Source organism: Syngnathus leptorhynchus, chromosome 1 (assembly GCF_054491065.1).
Source record: "Syngnathus leptorhynchus isolate UIUO chromosome 1, UIUO_Slep, whole genome shotgun sequence".
Taxonomy (NCBI): Eukaryota; Metazoa; Chordata; class Actinopteri; order Syngnathiformes; family Syngnathidae; genus Syngnathus; species Syngnathus leptorhynchus.
In genome coordinates, this window is record NC_141195.1 from 15,012,400 (window position 1) to 15,028,050 (window position 15,651).

The 15,651-nt window shown below is 42.6% G+C and overlaps 2 protein-coding genes across 6 annotated transcripts; both read left to right on the forward strand.

Annotated features, from left to right (window-relative positions):
* The first annotated feature begins 205 nt into the window (after positions 1 to 205).
* ddx4 (DEAD (Asp-Glu-Ala-Asp) box polypeptide 4) lies at positions 206 to 7,418 on the forward strand. Of its 4 annotated transcripts, none has more exons than XM_085927106.1 (21): positions 206 to 352; positions 934 to 964; positions 1,064 to 1,094; positions 1,735 to 1,785; positions 2,787 to 2,846; positions 2,933 to 2,971; positions 3,047 to 3,073; positions 3,307 to 3,348; positions 3,441 to 3,467; positions 3,562 to 3,597; positions 3,677 to 3,721; positions 3,809 to 3,951; positions 4,033 to 4,185; positions 4,264 to 4,418; positions 4,780 to 4,909; positions 5,200 to 5,366; positions 5,784 to 5,929; positions 6,009 to 6,108; positions 6,191 to 6,461; positions 6,555 to 6,663; positions 6,758 to 7,418. In XM_085927106.1, the coding sequence occupies exons 2-21, from the start codon at positions 944 to 946 to the stop codon at positions 6,811 to 6,813; spliced, it is 1,809 nt and encodes a 602-aa protein (XP_085783232.1). In that variant the 5' UTR covers positions 206 to 352; positions 934 to 943; the 3' UTR covers positions 6,814 to 7,418. The 4 variants fall into 4 exon arrangements, with proteins under 4 accessions (XP_085783232.1, XP_085783257.1, XP_085783238.1 ...); XM_085927112.1 differs by having other exon boundaries at positions 221 to 347; XM_085927122.1 differs by lacking the exon at positions 206 to 352 and adding an exon at positions 381 to 767.
* Positions 7,419 to 8,008: 590 nt separating this feature from the next.
* Positions 8,009 to 14,728, forward strand: LOC147062121 (ubiquitin-protein ligase E3A). 2 transcript variants are annotated; one of them, XM_085927087.1, is made up of 11 exons: positions 8,009 to 8,332; positions 8,817 to 8,861; positions 9,090 to 9,379; positions 9,890 to 11,142; positions 11,217 to 11,361; positions 11,694 to 11,899; positions 11,979 to 12,143; positions 12,216 to 12,371; positions 12,888 to 12,961; positions 13,099 to 13,242; positions 14,053 to 14,728. In XM_085927087.1, exons 1-11 carry the CDS (start codon positions 8,256 to 8,258, stop codon positions 14,171 to 14,173), a joined length of 2,676 nt encoding a protein of 891 aa, XP_085783213.1. In that variant the 5' UTR covers positions 8,009 to 8,255; the 3' UTR covers positions 14,174 to 14,728. The 2 variants fall into 2 exon arrangements, with proteins under 2 accessions (XP_085783213.1, XP_085783221.1); XM_085927095.1 differs by lacking the exon at positions 8,009 to 8,332 and adding an exon at positions 8,360 to 8,460.
* The last annotated feature ends 923 nt before the right edge of the window (positions 14,729 to 15,651 follow it).

A 15,651-nucleotide genomic window follows, 5' to 3' on the forward strand; every position in this document is an offset into this window, starting at 1 on the left:
TTGAATTAAATGAGACCTATGGAAATGTATTTCTGATTTCCCGTGCCGCTATTTTGAAATAATTACGTGAACATTGTTAAACCGAGCGCTTGAATAAATGGTAAACATTGTAAAACAGATCGTTTTTAAAATCGCGAATCACAACGTAGTTAGTCAACTATACATTTGGGTATACGTATTCAAGTAACAAACATATAGGCGGGAAGGTCGCAGACCTGGCAACCCGCGCTTGCTTCGCTTTAAGTTCTCTACCGCGCGTTAATTGTGCGTGCATCTCGTGACGCAGTAACGCTATAAAAAAAAAAGACTCGAAGTGAAATACAACGTGCTTGGACAAATATTTGACCGTACAGTATGCATATTTATACCTATATTACCTTGTTTTTTTTACTTCCGTGAAAACAAATGCTTGTTGGCAATTGAGTTTTGTCGAGTAATTGTTATTGCGTTAGCTGGTGTCGTCAAGGGCAAACGAACTAGTTCAAGGTTGCTTGGACTTTTTTTTTTTTTTTTAGATAAATAGGCGTCATTTAAGGCCTACGTGCAAAATTCACCATGCCATGGTTACTCTTTGTCTTTTTGGTGAATATTGACGATTCGGAGACTTCGTTAAAGGTTCTTAATTTGCAGGGCCTAATGTTTGCGTAAACGACCGTTGTGGGTGGAGGCAGAGTTTTGCAGCGCAATTTTTCTAAAATTGTCCGACATTCAGATGAATGTCGTTTCCACAAATTACGTCTTAGCTGAAGCTGTGTAAATGCATTTATGTGAGTTAAGTTTAGTTTTATCAGCAAATTTCTTTGGTTAACTTCGAAGCTCACTAGGCATGTGCAATTACTTGGGGTCTGTCAGCCATTTTGCCACGTTTTCCAAGATATCTCGGGAGATAGGTTTTACAGCATTTTGTCATGTAATTTTTATTTTTCGTTTCAGGTGATTCAAAATGGATTGTTTCGATGAACAGGTGAGATTGCCGGTCTCAACCTGCTGCAAGATTAAGTTCTATCTTTGTTCTCACTTACCTATTAAAACTTCATTTGTCTTTCCTGGATTTTTTTTGCAGGAATTTGAGACCAGGACCTCCCAGGGTTGCAGTATGTAAACTTGGTGTATATGTAATGTAAAAAACAGTAGTAATGTTCCCTATGAATGGGAAATGAAAAGCACTTGATGTATTTATCTTCACCATAACATGGCCAAAGTGCTTTAGAAACTCTTGCATTCCCCCAGTCACACACCTATTTATATCGGCAGTAGTTCGTGGTTGAATTGTCTCCATCTGTCCTGTCTGATGCACTGATGTACCATGTTCCTTGTTTGGATTAGAAGAAGCCATAGCGACTTTAGTGTCAACAAAGCATTGTTTTGTTCATTTCTACTTTAAATGTTAGCATTATTTTGCATTTTTTTCCTGTGCGCTGTTACAGCGATGCAATGTATTCTCCAGGAGGACATCTCTTGCGCATCTTACATCTCGTAATTCTTAAATATTACTGCATGACGTATGTTGTTTTTTTTTGTATTATGAGAACTTCATGTGTGAGAAGAGAAAGCAAGGGCAGATTTGGAGTCAGTCCAAAAAGAATTTTTTGCATCTCAGATTTAACAGTTTGTTGACCAGTGTTATCTGTCAAATTTCCAAATGAGCTCTTTTCTTGATGTGCAAAGTCCAATTTTTGACCTGCAGTCCCAATAATTTTGAGGCTTGCTACATTGACGTTATTTGCTTCATAGGTCGTGGAAGAAGAGGGAGAGGAAGAGGATTTGGGAGCTCCTTTTCTTCCGGTACTGCTGCATTGTTTATTTTTTTTCTACCTGTTCTGGTGCGTTGAACAGTTCTACTGAACGTGTTCAACTGGAATTATTGAGCTCGAGCCAACCAGGCCCGAGCAGAGAACGCTGCAAGGACGCTAATGTTTTCTCTGCATTCATTTGTTCCATTTTGGTTTACTCTGATCACACGCTTTCTCCCCGACTCTGTTTACATGTTTTGATGTTCACTTGCCAACCTAATGTGGCTGCAGAAATGTGCCAGTAGGAGCAGAGGGACTTTGAGGAAAATGCAGCTTGTGCGTCGTGTTGACTAATTTGATGGTGGCTGAGGTCCTCTTGCACATATCCCCCACAGTCCTCTTCTGTCTGCTTGGTAACACCTTGCCACTTTTGAATAATGGTGCCAAGAGTTGGAACCTTCTCAACAAGCTGCTGTTGTGCTGGTTTTGTAACTTATTTGGCCTTGTGCAGGTTCACCCTCAATTCACCTCACTAGTTTTACCCATTGTAGTTAGGAGGTGAAAACATGAATCATAGAACAGTTGTAGTTTATATCCATGTGGAGTAGGATTGTGCATAGCTCTGTGGGCATCACGTTAAATACGGGGAGGGGGATTGGATTCTTACTTCCCTCAAAAACAATGCACAACATTTTTATCGATTAGGGGAAAATTTGACAGGATAAGAGGTACAGATAATAGATGTTTTATTTGCCATAATTAAAAAACACAATTTGATTTATATCATAAGTAAGCAAACTCACAGATTCAGGGGATCAAATATTTACTCCATCCTATGTAGGTAATATTCCAGTGAGTGAACTGTGAATATCCATATTATTCTCTAAAATCAGAAAATAAAGCATAGAAATAAAAGAAAGATTTATTTTGAAGCCAAAATCATAATATTGCTCTGTGTTGTAGGGGCTGATGAGAATGAGAACAGTAATGTTTTTGGTACAGTAACAATTTGTTTCATAGTCACTTTCGTTAATTTTTCTCGATCTCCTTTAGAAACGGACAGCTGGAAAAGTCCTGGGGGAGAAAGAGAAGCTTTCAGAGGAAGAGGCAGAGGTGAGACCTTGTCAGACAGTGAATGTTTGTTCCTTGAAATACTTTGCATATCTTGAGCCCTGCTGTCTTCATGTTTGTTTAATCAGGTCAGGGCTTTGGTGGAAATGGTCAGAACCAATGGAATGGTACTCTTATTACTTCATTCTCTCAGTTTTACACATTCAGCTTGTGATTTGATCAAAACGTCCTGTATTTCACAGGGGGAGATGGTTCAACCCAGGATAACGGTAGGCTGGTTTAACCCTCATTTTTATCAATGGATAATGACAAAAAAATTGAACAGTTTTAGACAGTCTTTGTCATCCTACTGAAAAAACAATTGATTAGAATAACATCTCAATAGTTTGTGAATATCAACATTCTTTTGGCTGTCTCCTTCCAGAATTGAATCAACTTCCATATTTTATGCAATTTTTAATATGTTATCTTCTAGTCCTTGACTTTTGTTTGTCCTGAACAGACTTCAGTGGAGGAAGACGTGGCAGAGGAGGCTTCAGTGAAGGTATTTTATAAAGTAAAATTTAATTTGGAATGTGTCTTAACCCTGGTTTCTATTTTTTTTTTAAATGTATTTATTTGTTTATTAAATTCAAGGTCGTGACAGAGGTGGCTTTGGAGGAGGTACATGAAATTTCCATTTATCAAAAAAAATATATATATATTTTGGTTTGTTTGTCTTTGTGCTTATTTGTGTGCATGTCTCACATCTTGGCAGGATATCGTGGAAAGAATGAGGAAATATTCACCCGAGGTTGTAGAGATTTAAAATGTAATTCTTCAAGCATCCTGAGATATTTATTTATTTTAATTTTTCTTCTATGCCAATACAGCAGATACTAAGGAGCCAGAGCCAGAGAACCCTGATGGTAGTGTCCGTAAGTTGAGCCCATATGTTTTTTAGAGGTTATCAATACAATAGTGTGACAGCGCTTATGAATAAATGGCTTTACTTTAACCCCTAGGACCAAAAGTCACCTATATTCCTCCAGCCATCCCTGAAGATGAGGACTCTGTGTTTGCGCACTATCAGCAAGGCATTAATTTTGATAAGTATGACGACATCGTTGTGGATGTGAGTGGAACCAACCCGCTGCCTGCCATCATGGTAAAGGTTTTTCTGAATCTCATAATCAACCAACCTTAATCTTTAGTGCACCAGTGACTATTTGACCATGTTTCCTTCCAGACTTTTCAGGAGGCAACCTTGTGTGATTCCTTGCGAAGAAATATTAGCAAATCGGGTTATTCAAAGCCCACCCCAGTTCAGAAGCACGCCATTCCAATTATCTCTGCTGGTCGAGATATCATGGCCTGCGCCCAGACCGGTTCTGGAAAAACGGTAAGAAAACTCTAGTTGTGGCCTTTGTGCTTCTTTTGGGTACAACACGGTTTGACCATTGCGCTTGTGGTCCTCCAGGCTGCTTTCCTACTTCCAATTCTGCAGCAGCTAATGTCTGACGGTGTGGCTGCCAGTAGCTTCAGTGAGCAGCAGGAGCCTGAGGCAATCATTGTTGCCCCAACCAGGGAGCTCATCAACCAGATTTTCCTGGAGGCCAGGAAGTTTTCCTACGGGTATTATCACGTTTCACTCTCAACCTGTGCAATGTGTTGCCGGAGCTTTGTTCCCTTGGTCTCAGGTTTCATCAAGCACAAAGGATAACTTTTACCTTTGGAGATTTCCATCCATGACTGTAGTGTTGCCCTACCTTTTATTTAGCCAAGACACAATCTTAGGACGGACAGACGGACGGACGAGTACCAACGCCAGGCATCTCTGTCAATACCATTATCGATGCCTTATTCAATCCATTGGTGCAATTAACTTCCTTAATGTCACACCATTGGCCAAATCAGCATTTGTCATCCCAGACTGCGTTGTGAAAGCTTGAATGAACTCAACAACTTGATGGAAATTTGATCTGTCATGTTGTAGAACCTGTGTGCGTCCTGTGGTTGTGTACGGTGGCGTGAACACTGGATTTCAGCTCCGAGAAATTTCCAAGGGCTGCAACATCGTGTGTGGAACACCAGGAAGATTGTTGGATGTAATTGGGCGTGGAAGGGTAAGATGAATACATTAAATTTCACCTCGAGAGAACCACTTTGTGTTGACATGTGCGAAATTTTGGCTGTCCTGCTTTAGTGGGACCAAATTGTAAGCTTTCGTTTAATTAAAAAAAAAAAAAAAAACGGGATCTGAATGATCTTGCCTTTGATCAAATGAATGCATTTTATTCACAGTAAGGCCCCGATATTAAAAAAACACGCGATATGCAATAAGGTTCTTAAATATAATGATATTGACATTATAATATTCAACACATACCTAAAGAAATGACATTTTTATTATCAGATCAGGCTGACCAAACTGCGGTATCTGGTTCTGGATGAGGCTGACAGGATGTTGGACATGGGCTTTGAGCCTGACATGCGCCGCCTTGTTGGTTCACCTGGGATGCCACCCAAAGAGAACCGTCAGACGATGCTCTTTAGCGCCACCTTTCCTGAAGACATCCAAAGGTCTGTCTCCTGACAACAGCCATGTTGCACTTGTATTCATTGTGGGCCACAAAGTAGTTGTGGTTGCCCTCAAGGCCAATTTACAACGGTAAAGCCACTTAAATGTTTAATGGGGAATTGTGACATGCCCAAAAAAAAACAACAACAAGATGGTTGGGTGTGTATTTTGCTGATCTGGTCCTGGTCATGTTATGGTTGGCAACAGAACAAAAAGCTAAATAATTGCTTATATTTTGTGTAGATGCTTCTTAGGTGAACAGATAAGATGTTTTTGCAGCTTGATTAGCATGTCTATATCTAATTTTGAACAGGAAAAAATGGTAAGCTTTCTCAAAATGTAAGGTCATCAACTGTTCCTCACCAGGATTTCACCATCGCCGGTTGAAAAGTTCACTTTTTGTTGTTATTGATTTAAAGACTGGCTGCTGACTTCCTCAAGACAGACTATTTGTTTCTGGCTGTTGGCATCGTTGGTGGGGCCTGTAGCGATGTTGAGCAGACATTTGTCCAAGTCACCAAGTTCTCAAAGAGAGAGCAGTTACTTGACCTGCTTAAGACCACTGGTAATTAAAACAGTTTATTTTTCGTCTGATTTCTCACTCATCAGTCAGTATTGGTAGTAATGATCAGTGGCTTTTGCAGGAAATGAGCGCATAATGGTGTTTGTGGAGACAAAAAGACAAGCTGATTTTATTGCTACTTTCCTGTGCCAAGAGCAACTTCCCACCACCAGTATTCACGGGCAAGTGTTGCTCCCTTTGACATAATGTCCGCTTGCTTCCAGTGCGACTTGTGATGTATTGCGAATGCGTGTCGCATTGCAGAGATCGCGAACAGCGTGAACGAGAGCAGGCCTTGGCTGACTTCAGGACCGGCAAATGTCCCATCCTCGTTGCGACCTCTGTCGCTGCCCGTGGCCTGGACATTCCTGATGTGCAGCATGTGGTGAACTTTGATCTTCCCACCAATATTGACGAATACGTCCACCGCATCGGCAGAACCGGCCGATGCGGTAATGTTGGCAGGGCCGTGTCCTTCTACGATCCAGACCGCGACAGTCAGCTGGCTCCTTCGTTAGTTACGATCCTATCCAAGGTGAGGATCTTTACTCCATGTGTAGATTGGGGGGGGGGTGTAAAACATAAAATGAGATAGCTAATATGACAGTGACTTTTTTGTTGATCACAGGCACAACAAGAAGTTCCATCATGGTTGGAGGAGTCTGCTTTCAGTGGAGGGGCCACTAGCTTTAACCAGGCCAAAAATTGTTTTGCCTCTTTTGACTCGAGGAAGGCAAGTCTCCTATATGTTTTTTTTGTTCCCCCTCATACACAACACCCTCCCTAAATTTAACCATTTTCATCATCCTTTCTCTGTGTTCCAACAGGGAGGAGGTGACAGGAGCCAGCCAGGTCCTCAGGTTGCAGATGATGACGACTGGGAGTAGATGTGACGGCACCCCCAGCAAGCCCCGGCTTTTGTTGCGTGAGCTGTTCCATAGTTTGGCGTTTTATCACTACATTTTTGTTTTGAGAGTGGACCTAAAGGTTGTCTCAGTTCAAAAGACAATTTTCAGATGTTAATTTAAAGGTTTGTGTAGTGTTGTAATCTGCACGGTAAACTAATGCATATGTTTTTTTTTTTAGAAGTGTATTTACCATTTAAACTGGAAATATGGCAATATGGAGGAGGGAATGTCATTTAAGTTGTTTTGCTACTTGGAGATAAAAGAAAAGAAAATTTATTTGTGAATTTTTCTGTGTATCAAAATAATTGTCAACAGTGTCCTCTTTTGGGGATCACTACAAATCTGTTCTAAAAAGAAAAAAATAGTTTAATTCTAATTAAAAGCAGTAATCACGTTAAAATAATGAAAAAGACGATTGCAAGTATTACCGAATGTCAATCCTGAATATTGCATTGTTATACTGAACGGCATTTCAGTGAAACATGCTCCAGTGATGAGCTTTGTCATTGGTGGCAAAGAGGCAACTGTAGTGATCATTGTTTTTACATGGATGGTGCTTTTTAAATGTTTAAAAATCTCACAAAGCCTCTGAAATGTTTCCACGTACCCTTATTTGAGAACCACTGGTGTTATACATGGTGCATACTGTGGCCCCCACTCAAGAATACCAGTCAGTATGCGTCAAGGCCCTACATTTACTAATAAACCTTAGGAACACGATTCAGAGACAAAAATTCTCAGACATTGACCTGAAATTTTCACACAAAATATGTCTATAATCTGAAAGGCTGTGCTGACAAGATGATTTAAGAAAAAAAACTTTTAAAACAAAACAATTTGAGTTTCTTTACCTTCTCATTATGGGGTGTAAAGTGCGGCCATCACCAAGAAAAGATGAGCCACCTCAATTTTATTTCCCTGAAAAGTGAACTTGCTGACCCTAGTGGGAATTTGAAAAATAATATTTAATTAGGATTATGGACTCGTTTAAGCTAGACAAGTGTATGCTGCACCACATTGAAAGCTTTCTGCAGAGATTGAATTGAATTGAAATCAATCGTTTTTATTGAGCAGACTCGTGGTCTGTTAAAACACATACGATACACAGTCTATAATTATGATAATTATTATAGTTATTGAAAGAGGGTGCCCCGCTTCCAGGTTGACTCCGGAACAGATTCCACTAGGTTTTGTCTCCGAGCCGCGGTGCATTGTGGGTCGCAGTCCGACAGTGAAGCCGAGCCAAATATGGCTGCTAACCCCAGGCAGCGGAAAGAGCCTTCAGATGCAAGCTTATGAATGAAGTTTTTAACACCAAATCCCTCTCGCCAGTCGCAACGGTCTCTCCGATCCAGCTGTGGATGACTTAACGCGTTCCTTCGCCGCAACTGAATTACAAACAAGTGAGGTTAAAGTCTCGTATGAATCCCGACGAGAAGGAGGACTGTGAGTGTGCGCCACCACAGGCCGACATTAGCCCAGAAGGAGGAGCTGACAGGTGGGTACGCGATGAGGAAAGAGTCGGGGATGCTGGGAGCGCTAGCTCGTGGCTCAGCTGCTCGTGTGACGTTTTGCGCCACTTTGCACAATGTTGTCCCATTGAGAATCCATTCCGTTTTGGTTCCAGTAAGTTAATTCAAAAAGCGAATTCTTCTAAGTCGGTACAGTCTTTGCTGTGTTAGCTTGATATATATTAGCTTGCTGGGGCACTTATATCATTTTTCTTTCTGTGTTCTTTAATAACATTGTCTCTTTCTGTTGGGAGTATTTTAAAATAGGCAGCGAAATGGCATTGACCGTTCTTATCAATATTTATTTGCCAAATGTTAACGTTGGCTGGCTGACTGGCTCTTTGCATCTTTCTCAACTTGCACTCCATGGTGCTTATTAGCTGCAATGCTATGACGTATACTAGTACCTTTATATTAAATGTAATGTGCACTCACTGATACTGGTTGCCAATTTTGTTTTTCTTCCATTAGACAACACGACGAGACTGAAGTAGACAACCCAGAAGCAAGCCGAATGTAAGTGGTTTTCCAAACACAATGTCAATTCTACTGTCAGTCAATATAATGCCAATAATTCAGATGCGTCTGCGTCTTGGGGGAATAAAAGAACTGAGTCCATACAACAAGTGTGTGGCATAAAGGGAGTTGCATACAATATGACATTCAGCATGCTTCATTTTTTTTGAACGACCCTCTTTCTTGTGCCCCTCTTGACTCGTCGCTCTTTCGTTACTGCGCACCCAGGAAGCGAGCAGCTGCCAAGCATCTAATAGAGCGCTATTACCACCAGTTAACGGAGGGCTGTGGGAATGAATTGTGCTCCAACTCATGGTGTGCCTCGTCTTCCGGCTTCCACCGCATGGACAACAATGCGGCAGCTGTCAAAGCCCTCGAGCTCTACAAGGTTAATGCGAAACTCTGCGACCCTCACCCCTCCAAGAAAGGTACGGCTTCGGTCTACCTGGAGAATTCGCCGTGTAGCAATACCAAGATGAACCATAAAGAGATCCACTCTGTACGGGACAATTTCAAAGGTCAGTTCAAATTCAGAATTACATCTGCCTATGAATAGTTTTGCCTTTCACTTATGCATGTTTGTAGCAATGACCTAAACGATTTGAAGAGCGGTGTTACGTGGCCAAGGAAGGCCCAACAAATTTTGGCGCACATTATTTTCATTGTTCAGCATTGACCAGTACATCGGTGCCCTGAGATACAACTTGAGATTGACGTTTGAATTTTTTTTTTTTTTAAGAATGCCAGATGTCAGAATCAAGCAAGTAAGACTGAATGTAAAACTACTGCTAGTCTCTATTCGTCCATCTTCGCGATCGCTTTAAATTGGATTGCACACGTGAGCAGAGGTTATAGGCCGCCACACAAAGAAAATAAAACTGGGTTAACTCAGTGATTTTTTTTTTTTCCCCCCCAACACTTTGTCCTGTGTTGCACCAAGAATATTTCACCAATATCTGAAATTCTGCCTTGTCCTTTTTTCTGCGAGTTGTCCTTTCCTCTTAATCCTGTCACATCCTACTCCACAGATGTGAATTACCTGACAGAGGAGAAAGTGTACGAGATCTTGGATATCTGCGGTGAGAACGAGGATTACTCCCCTCTCATCAGAGTAATCGGCCGAGTGTTCTCCAGCGCCGAGGTCCTGGTGCAGAGCTTCAGACGGTCGAATCCTCACACCAAGGAGGAGCTCAAGTCTCTTCAGGAAAAGGACGAGGACAAAGATGAGGATGAAAAAGAGGCTGCGGCCTGCTCCACCACAGCCATGGAAGAGGACTCCTCGACCTCTTGTTCTTCATCGCGGCTCGGGGAGGGGTCATCTGGAGACAACGCTGTCCAAAAGCTGGCCCCCGACGAGGTGACGGTAGACATTGAAGCGGTGCGCCGAGTGTACGAGCGCCTGCTCTCCAACGAGAAGATAGAGGCTGCTTTCTTGAACGCACTGGTCTACCTCTCACCCAATGTGGAGTGTGACCTAACGTACCATAATGTGTATTCCCGTGACCCAAATTACCTGAACCTATTTGTTATAGTGATGGAGAACAGCAACCTCCACAGCCCGGAGTACTTAGAAATCGCCCTCCCGCAGTTCTGTAAGGCCATGAGTAAACTCCCGCTCGCCGCTCAGGCCAAACTCTCGCGACTCTGGGCACACTACAGCACCGAGCACATTCGGCGCATGGTGGAGACCTTCCAGCAGCTCATCACCTACAAGGTCATCAGCAACGAGTTCAACAGCCGCAACCTGGTGAACGACGACGACTCGGTGGTGGCGGCCACCAAGTGCTTGAAGATCATCTATTATGCAAACGTGCTGGGCGGCGACCTCGATAGGGAGCACAACGAGGACGAGGAGGAAGAGCCCAACCCGGAGTCGAGCGAGCTCACCCTGCAGGAGCTGTTCGGCGAGGAGAGGCGCAACAAGAAAGGTCCTCGGGTGGACCCGCTGGAGACGGAATTGTCTATCCGCACCACTGACTGTCGGCGGCCGCTGATCCCCTTCGAAGAATTTGTCAACGAGCCTCTGAACGAAGTGCTTGAGATGGACAAGGACTACACTTTCTTCAAAGTTGAAACTGAAAACAAGTTCTCCTTCATGACGTGCCCCTTCATCCTGAACGCTGTCACCAAGAATTTGGGCCTCTACTACGACAACCGCATCCGCATGTACAGCGAGCGACGCATTACTGTGCTGTACAGCTTAGTGCAGGGCCAGCAGCTCAATCCGTACCTGAGGCTGAAGGTCCGCCGGGACCACATCATTGATGACGCTCTGGTCAGGGTATGTGCGGCTCAGTCGTGTGCTTTCAAAGATGACGATCATATTGATAACTGAAGAAATGTACTTCTGAACAGCTGGAAATGATCGCGATGGAGAATCCTGCAGACTTGAAGAAGCAGCTGTATGTGGAGTTTGAAGGAGAGCAAGGTGTCGACGAAGGAGGCGTTTCCAAAGAGTTCTTTCAGCTGGTGGTTGAGGAGATTTTCAACCCAGATATCGGTAAGACAACCCAGCCTTAGCGAAGTGTCACTAAAACCCAAGCGCAACAATTCGTTGGAGGGAGCCATGTGAAAATGTGCACCAGGACTGTAAAAGCAGGGCTTTAAAAAAAAAAATTACATACATATATGAGTAAAAGTGTGACCAAAATGTCAGTTGAACAGGAACAGTCTGTCAGCAGAAAAGGAAAAGATGTTTTTGTTCTGATTTCCTAAAACAAACCTCAAACCCTCCCACCAATGTTGTGAAATAGCCTTCCTTCAGAGAACTGCGCTGCTGAGCGGAAACAAGGCTTGGGTATTAATGCGGCAAGTGTTGTATTCCTCTGGCAGGCATGTTCACGTATGATGAACTCACCAAGATGTTTTGGTTCAACCCTTCGTCATTTGAAAACGAGGGCCAGTACACGCTGATCGGCATAGTTCTCGGCCTTGCCATCTACAACAACTGTATTCTGGACGTTCACTTTCCAATGGTGGTCTACAGGAAGCTGATGGGCAAGAAAGGAACCTTCAGGGACCTTGCCGACGCCAACCCTGTAAGAGTCCCGTTGTCAGTGATTTATAGCTGACTGCTTTTATTTACGGCTGGACTTTTTCCCCACTTGTGCTGAGCAGATTCTGCACCAAAGCCTGAAGGAACTTCTGGGGTATACCGGAAGTGTAGAGGAGGATATGATGATTACGTTCCAGATTTCTCAGACGGACCTCTTTGGGAACCCACTCATGTATGACCTAAGGGAAAACGGGGATAAAATTCCAGTGACGAATGAAAACCGAAAGGTGAGCCACGCCCTCCATCTTGCTACACATGAACCATAAGACATGATTCTTTTCATCGCTCAATGTATGCAGGAGTTTGTTGCTCAGTATGCAGAGTACATGCTGAACAAAAGTGTGGAGAAGCAGTTCAAAGCGTTCAGGAGAGGTTTTCACATGGTCACCAACGAGTCACCGCTCAAGTATCTCTTCAGGCCTGAAGAAATTGAGCTACTGATATGCGGGAGCAGGGTAAGCGCAAGGCGACACAGGTCAAGTGGCTTTCTTAGCATGTGTGTCCAAATGTGGCGGCTTTAGGTGTCAAACTCAATTTTTTTTATTTTTTTTTTTTGTTGCAGGCCACATCATGTATAAGATTTCCCTCAGAGGGCCTATATGCGTGTGAAATCATTTAATTCTGTACGGTCACCACTTCATCATATGTCCAAGTACATAGTTCTACATTTTGGTTTTATATATATGTTTTATTAAACAACAAACAAAATGTGAGATTTAGATGACTACAATAGCTCCAACTGTGCATTTACATGTTTATTCTGAGTTGTCTGCCAGTTTGTGTGGTTGTACTTTGCTGCTGTTGTTTTGCAGCATCACACTACAATCATTTGCTAATGTTTTTGTTTCACCGTTTAGCTGCACTGTAGGAAAAACAGGTGTACCTAGTGTGGTCAGTGGGCTGGTCAGTGCATATTAATGACTTGGTCAGTCAGCTCAAGTTTCTTTTTTTTTTTTTTTTTAATTGTCCAGAATTTAGACTTCATGGCACTAGAAGACACAACGGAATATGATGGAGGCTACAATAGAGATTCTCGAATCATCAAGTAAGTTTATATCAACATCCGAAAGAAATTCCATGCACTCATTTTGTTTTTGATGTAAAAATGTGTCTGGTGTGAATATCTTGAGATGACCAACAGCAATTTTCCCCTCTTTCTGCGGCGGTGGCTGGGTTGTTTAGGGAATTCTGGGAGACGTTGCACTCTTTTGGTGAGGAACAGAAGCGCCTCTTCCTTCAGTTCACCACAGGCACTGACAGAGCACCCGTGGGTGGGCTCGGTAAACTGAAGATGATTATTGCCAAGAACGGGCCGGATACCGATCGGTGAGCGCCAGCCGCGTTTCTGTTACTATGGAAAGCCATTTGTGCATTTATTCAGGTCCGTCTACTGGTACTCTATTTGTCCTCATGATTGCAAACCCAATTCTAATGAAGTTGGGACGTTGTGGTCAACCTAAATGTGGATTTAATAATTAGCGTCACGTGAGCGAGACAACTTGACATTAGTCAAGAGTCAGTCGTAGACAGATGTAATGGAGAATCCCGTCACTTTCCAAAATAAAATACTTTTCAGCCTTGTGGAATAAATAAACCAGTATTTTGTTTTTTCTTATTTGCGCGGCTCACTGTAGTCCGTGGCCTGGTGGTTGGGAACCGCTGCTTTAATCAATTTATGTTTGACCAAAAACAGAGCGACAGATCATAGAATAACAGTCGTGCACAGATTTCCTTTATCCGCTGCAAAAAATGACTGAGGAGCCGGGAGCGTCTCCCTGAGTATATCTGAATGTTCTGCCCCCAGCTAGTCATGGCACCAGAAAAAGCAGCACAATGCCCATTGAATTGATGCAGAAATGTGGCAAAAATATTTCATTCTTTACCTTCTATAAATTTATAATGTTATTATTGTTTTGGTTTTTATCAAATAAAATATAGTGCTATATATTAATAAAAAGCCCATTACGAAAATGTTGAGTTTTGCCAGGGTGGGGCCAGCTGAAATCAGTGAGGACAAGGAGCGTACTTGTGTCTGGATGTCAAAGAAATAGAATAAATACACAAGTGGCTTTCCGTATATACCATCGTGCATATGCAAATATCTCCTGACGATTTCACCTATTTCCCCCTCAACAGGCTACCGACATCTCACACTTGCTTTAATGTGCTACTGCTGCCCGAATACAGCAGCAAGGAGAAACTGAGGGAGCGACTGCTGAAAGCCATAACCTATGCCAAAGGCTTTGGCATGCTCTGAGCCCACCCCACCGACATCCCCTCTCCGGCATAGTACCACTCTTACACCACCCGCTCCCAACCCACTGCGAACAGACTTTTTTTCCCCCTCAACCCATTTAGCTCTGTCCTTTTTTAAAATAAAATAAAATAATGAATAAAAATCCGAAGCAATGTAAGCGACAGCAGGAGAAAATTCCACTGTGCCTGCATTATCAAACAATGTAATCTGTCAGTGTAAGCACAGAGATCTTCTGATCAAAGTATCCACATCCACTTGACATGGGTGTGCTGCTGCCTCCCCGCTTACCTTTATATGTACAGAGAGGATGATTTTCTATTTATTTTACGTTTACCCTGGCCCCTACCCCCCCTCAATGGTGCAACAAAGGTTATTAATATCTGCACATGGGACAAACAAGTCGCCATCGTCCAGGATTGTTGAACAAAAAGCTGTCCAGTAGAACATTGTAGAAAGGAGAGAAAAAAAAATAAAAATACAAAAATTTAAATAGAGTAGACTTTCCTGGGTTGTGAATTTTCCCATTGCGGGATTAATAAAGGTTTATCCCATTCATATTCTTGCTCTTCTTAAAAAAATAAAAATAAAAAAAAATAATGCACTCTAAACTCATCCCCCCCTCACCCTCCCTGCCCCCACCCTCTCAATTGTCATTCATTTGTGGGGATGAGGTGCTGAACACACTGAGGTCTTGTCAGATCTGTGGAAGTGCACTTAGACTTTTTTTCCTGAATGTTTGTGGTTTTATTTTTGGGCCCACAGGTCACCACGATTGTCTGAAGCATTTTTTTAGTTACTATGTTGACAATATTGATGAAATAAAAAAAAAAAACATAAAAACAACGTATTTATATATCGGCACGCATGGGACTATGATGTTGGACCGGTGTATATAATAGTTGCTGATTGGCTGGAATCCAAGGGGCACTTTATGTTGGCCATTTCTGTCATAAATCAATTTTGTGAACAAAAGGGGGTAGTTTCACCCAGCAGAAGTGAAAATGGACTCTTGCTGTTAAAGCTTCCACTCCCGTGCCATTCTGGGCCTGATTTGCCATTCTTTTAATTTCGTCCACAACAGATCCAGCCAACCAAGGGGCCTTACCTAAATTGTTCTTGGAAAGCATATAAAATATATCAAAATAATGAAATATGATTCAGCTGAAACTAAGGCATCTAACCCAACCATTGCCTGATTGATAGATGAATTAAATGGTGTGCCCCAATTTTTTTGACTTGTCTCTCTGTGTGTGTGTGTGTGTGTGTGTGTGTGTGTGTGTGTGTGTGTGTGTGTGTGTGTGTGTGTGTGTGTGTGTGTGTGTGTGTGTGTGTGTGTGTGTGTGTGTGTGTGTGTGTGTGTGTGTGTGTGTGTGTGTGTGTGTGTGTGTGTGTGTGTGTGTGTGTGTGTGTGTGTGTGTGTGTGTGTGTGTGTGTGTGTGTGTGTGTGTGTGTGTGTGTGTGTGTGTGTGTGTGTGTGT

Bases quoted from the DNA above. Each gene is read 5' to 3' on its own strand.
- ddx4 (XM_085927106.1), top strand. From the start codon at position 944: ATGGATTGTTTCGATGAACAG. The intron at 1,786-2,786 runs GTACTGCTGCAT...GATCTCCTTTAG, and splicing joins TGGGAGCTCCTTTTCTTCCG to AAACGGACAGCTGGAAAAGT. The intron at 3,349-3,440 runs GTATTTTATAAA...ATTAAATTCAAG, and splicing joins CAGAGGAGGCTTCAGTGAAG to GTCGTGACAGAGGTGGCTTT.
- LOC147062121 (XM_085927087.1), top strand. From the start codon at position 8,256: ATGAATCCCGACGAGAAGGAGGACTGTGAGTGTGCGCCACCACAGGCC. The intron at 8,333-8,816 runs GTGGGTACGCGA...TTCTTCCATTAG, and splicing joins CCAGAAGGAGGAGCTGACAG to ACAACACGACGAGACTGAAG. The intron at 9,380-9,889 runs GTCAGTTCAAAT...CCTACTCCACAG, and splicing joins TGTACGGGACAATTTCAAAG to ATGTGAATTACCTGACAGAG.